Below are 4489 nucleotides of genomic sequence, written 5' to 3' on the forward strand. Positions count from 1 at the left end.
ATGAATTATGACGCGTGCGAGCGAGAAAGAGGAATCGAGACGGTGTTAGGAGGTCGTTACGATGGTACGAGGCGAAGGGAGGAGGGGGAGCCGGCGAGAGGACAAAAACCGTCCGCAACGATGATACGTCGTCGTCGTCGTCGTCTTCGTCCCGTTCCGTACACGGGAAGTGGCTTGGTAGGGGGAAAAAAACTTTGGTCCCTGCTAAACGAGCCTGCTGCTACCCCACCGCTGAGAGACGCGAGCGAAGAATAAGACGAAAGACAGAGAGAGAGAGAGAGAGAGAAAGAGAGGACAACGCGACAACGACGAACCGCTACCGACCGCTCGCCAACCGGGACGAATGAATTTCACCTCTCGCTTCGACGATCGACCACCACCACCACTACCACCACTACCGTCACCACACCACCATCGTCGTCGCCTCGTATTATTATTTTCTATCGCGACGAGAGGACAAAGAGATAATTGCCACGGACCATCTCTTCGCACCTCATCATCGTTGAAACGATTCTCTCTCTCTCTCTCTCTCTTTCTCCCTTCCTTTTTTTTGCCTTTTTCGAAACGGAGACACCAAAGTGGAAAATGTCGGGGCATCGCGACGCCCGTGGAATGCGAACGACCGCGCGAGTACCGAGACCACACACCGGGCGGTCGCTGCTAAACGACTATCGTAAAATACGATTGCGCGCGCGTGCGCTCCTCCACCGAGGAGGAGGAGGAGGAGGAGGAGGAGGAGGAGATGAAGGAGGAATCCAAAGGAACGTTGCGCGTTGGAAATTATCGGGGGAATAACGAAAGAAGAGAATGAAGAAAAAAGAAGAGAAGAAGAGACGCTTACGAGTTGATTCTGATAGGCGGTGACAGCGGTGAATATCGCCTCTGGGAATATGAAGGTCTTGTGAGGTTCCTTCTCGAGGTCCGTTATAGGTTTGGCCGTGCCCGAGTCCGGTCGTTTCACCAGGTGGATCCTCGGCTGATACTTGTGCATCGAGTTCAACACCAACTGCGAACGGAACATTTGACACGCACACACACACACACACATATATATATATACACACGCGTGATCGCGCTCGACGCGCGGATTAACGTTATCGGTCCAACTACTACTACTACCATCACCACTCACTACTACCATCAGATACTCACGTGCCCGTGCCTGTCCATGTCGTTGTTGGTCAACTTGACCTTCTCGAACGAGACCACCTGTTTTCGAAGCTGTTCCCCCGTGAACGGGGAATCGGGATGAACGTAGAGGCGGGCCGGTGCCGGTGGATCGGCCTTACCCGCTACCAGCCAGGAGCTTCGGTGATACGCGTATCGATACCTCTTGTTATCCACGGGGACGATGTCCATCAACACCGCGTATCGACTGTCCGGCTTCAATCCGTTGAACGACACTCTGCAGGTCGGGAACATCCTTCTGCCGAGACAGAGAAAGAGAGAGAGAAAGAGAGAGAGAGAAAAAGAAGATACACATATAGATATATATATATATACATATATATATATAAAAGTATAACCGCGATGGTGTCGTGACACCGAGGCGAGAGAGAGAGAGAGAGAGAGAGGGCGAAGGCGGGCGTGAATGTTTTGCCGCGGAGGCCAAACATTAATACCGTGGCGGGCCCCCCGCTGCTCGACCACTAAAACGCGGGGACACCCGCCGATCTTATCTACGGTCTTCTCCTACGGAGTCCTTGTCGACTCCGGTATGCATTCATCCCGGCCAGCGCCACGAGCGTGAGTAATGCTTTTATTTATCAACCCGTCCTTTGTTAATGAATCGAACTCGCCTCGCGGACGAGAGAAGCTAGAAACTCGGATTCCTTCCTTCCTTCCTTCCTTTCTCCCTCCCTCCCTCTTCTCACTCGCTCTAGTTTTTCCCAATACGAGGAGAAAAATTATGTACGTAATCGTATTACAAAAAAAAAAAAAAAAAAGAAAAGGATGCGAATTTGATTAGGATGAAATCCACTCTTACCTGCCAGTTTTCGTGATGATCATCTCGGTGCCCAACTCGTTAAATTTGTCCCACAAGTCTTTCGTCTCGAGATGACACGCCACGTGTCTGAGCTCTTCGCAGTTGGACCGTTCCTGGAGGAGAGGATTGACGGGGGAAGCTACTTTGCCGCTGCTACTTCCGGCGTCGTCCGTTTCCGGATCGTCTTCCGCCAGGATCGCCTCCTGGATCGGCGTGGGAGGAGCTGCAGCGCCACCACGGACCACGCCAGAAACGCTCGGTTCCCTCTCTGAAACACGCGCGATGCTTTTTTTTAGAAAAAAAAGAAAAAAGAAACAACCATTTTCCTCGAAGAAAAATGAAATCTTCGATGTAATGATATTTGACCGATATCGCGCGCGCGACGCTAATTCTCCCTCTTTTTCTTTCTTCTCCTCTCCTCTCCTCTCCTCTCGCGGTGTTATTCGTTAAAACGAAGCCGGCCGCGTCTTCCTACGGTCGAGATAATAACGACGCCGTAGTAGGTAGCTGGTGCTAAAGGATAATTATCCACTTACGACGGAGGTTGCTTTAGTTTAACGTTATTATCCACCGATCCCGATGCCGAGCGAAGTGGCGGCAGCGGTTCGTGAAATTACAATCTTCCCGGCCAAGGTAAAACGGCGGAATATTCTCGCTCGGCCTCGCATCGATTTTCCATTCCTTTCCTCCTCTGTCTCTATCTCTCTCTTTTCGTATTCGATCTCTTTTTCACTTTCGCCATCGATTAATTTGGCCAACAACGTTTGTTTCCCGACGGATCCTACGAAAAGGTAGCGACCGTTTGGTATTATACCGTTTAAAGGAGGGAGGCTAATTTTCGTGGCGCGGCTAATTGGCCGTGGTTGGAGGGAAGGTTGGAGGGATGGTCGCGATCCGTCATCCGCTTATTTTTATTCGACACGGCGAACGGCGGTGTTAAACGAGCGACGAAACGGATGACGAGTCGCGGCGTGGAAACGATTCGTTGCCTCTGTATACGCGGACGTTTACGAGCGGCCTCGTCAAACGAGTTACGATTCCGTGCGCGGATCAAAGAGGACGGATCGCGGAGAAACGCAAGATTCTACTTAATCTTTCCCCTTTGAATACCGCTTTTCCCTCCTCTCATATCGTATCGTATTAGTATTTTTATCAGTCGATAAGATAGAATTTAGAAGAATCTAGAAGATTTAGAAAAATCGGTAGAAGGTATCTTTTTTTTATTTACCTGTACGATCGCAGGAAAAGAGAGACCGATCGATCAATCGATCAATTAGAAGATCGGACAATTAGAAGATTATTTTGTCGATTGGCGAAACGTAAATCGATCCGGTATATGCGATCCGACGGGTAATCGAGGAGCGAGGAAAGAAAGAGATTTTTCCATTCCGTTTCGAACGAAAGAGACGAAAATTTACCGAATTACCGATCGACCGAACTTCGTCTTCTTTTTCTCGCGTCTTCTCGAGCGGCAGGTATTTCGAGCGTGGTCGTTGACGCGCGCACACGGTCGCGAGACAACGCGATGTCGTTGACCGAGACGAAAATCGCCGTTCACCTTTTCCTTTTTCTTTGTTTTTTCGCATCTCCTTCGCTAATTCCGCTTTTCCCTCGAAACATCGTTGTTTGTCGGCAACGACGATCGAAAAGTTTTACTCGAGCAACGACGCGCGATGTGATATTACACGGCTGAACGAACCGTGTCGCCCCGTTACCGACCGACCGTGTCGTCTCTTCGTTTCGATGGCCGGCCGACGTTCGCGAAACCCCTTGCCACTCACTATCGCGTTTATTTATACGCGAAAAATAACCTCGATATCCGGTTATCCAACGATCCGATCCGAGTGGAAAATCGTAATTCGTTATCGTTTTATCTCGGTTAAAGATCTCGTTCGTTTTCGCGAAAGAATTCGAGAGGGAAAAGAAAAGAAAAGAAAATAAAAGAAAAGGAAAGGAAAGGAAAGAAAAGGGAAGGAAAACGTCCACGTCGACGCTTCTAAATCTCGAGCTTTGATCTCAGTAAGGGAGATTCGCTCGAGATTAACGAGATCGGGATTTATATCGAACGATTTGTTTACTGGCAAAGCGGTAAACTAGGTGGCTGGAGAAAGAGGACGAGGAGGTGGAAGGAGAGCAAGTCGCGCGTGTCCAACACACGTGTACACACGTAGAGACGAGAGATTGGCCGATTCATCGGCAGCCGTTTACCCGAGTTTATTTGGGAACGATGGTCCGTTTCCGTGGGTGAATTGCACCGTGGCCAATCGTAAATTTCGCCCGTGTAGAATCTTCGTGGGCGATTATTCGCCGCGGGCGTCCAAGATACGCGATGATGAAACCAAACACCGTCCAGCGTACGGTTCGGACGTCTGGCTGAGCTCGGAAAGCAGCCACGCTCGTTTCCAGAATTCCGATCAGACACCTCACCTGGTCGCCAATCTTTTCTCGCGCCCCTACGCGCCCATTCGTTCGCCGCTAAATAATTCATTAACCGCGCCATCC

General features: G+C 50.1%; 1 protein-coding gene across 2 annotated transcripts in view; it reads right to left on the reverse strand.

Moving 5' to 3' along the window:
• Positions 1–6: 6 nt before the first annotated feature.
• Positions 7–4489, reverse strand: part of LOC102672355 (T-box transcription factor TBX20-like) — a 5042-nt gene continuing 559 nt past the window's right edge. The window contains exons 2-4 of one of the 2 annotated variants that reach the window (XM_031513116.1): positions 1988–2258; positions 1153–1426; positions 7–1006 (exon numbers count right to left, since the gene is read on the reverse strand). In XM_031513116.1, coding sequence (XP_031368976.1) covers positions 497–1006; positions 1153–1426; positions 1988–2010 — 807 coding nt within the window. In that variant the 5' untranslated portion in view covers positions 2011–2258 and the 3' untranslated portion in view covers positions 7–496. Of the gene's footprint in view, positions 1007–1152; positions 1427–1987; positions 2259–4489 lie in introns of those variants that run through there. The other variant, XM_031513117.1, reaches the window with a different exon arrangement.

Source organism: Apis dorsata, unplaced genomic scaffold, assembly GCF_000469605.1.
Source record: "Apis dorsata unplaced genomic scaffold, Apis dorsata 1.3 scaffold_581, whole genome shotgun sequence".
Taxonomy (NCBI): domain Eukaryota; kingdom Metazoa; phylum Arthropoda; class Insecta; order Hymenoptera; family Apidae; genus Apis; species Apis dorsata.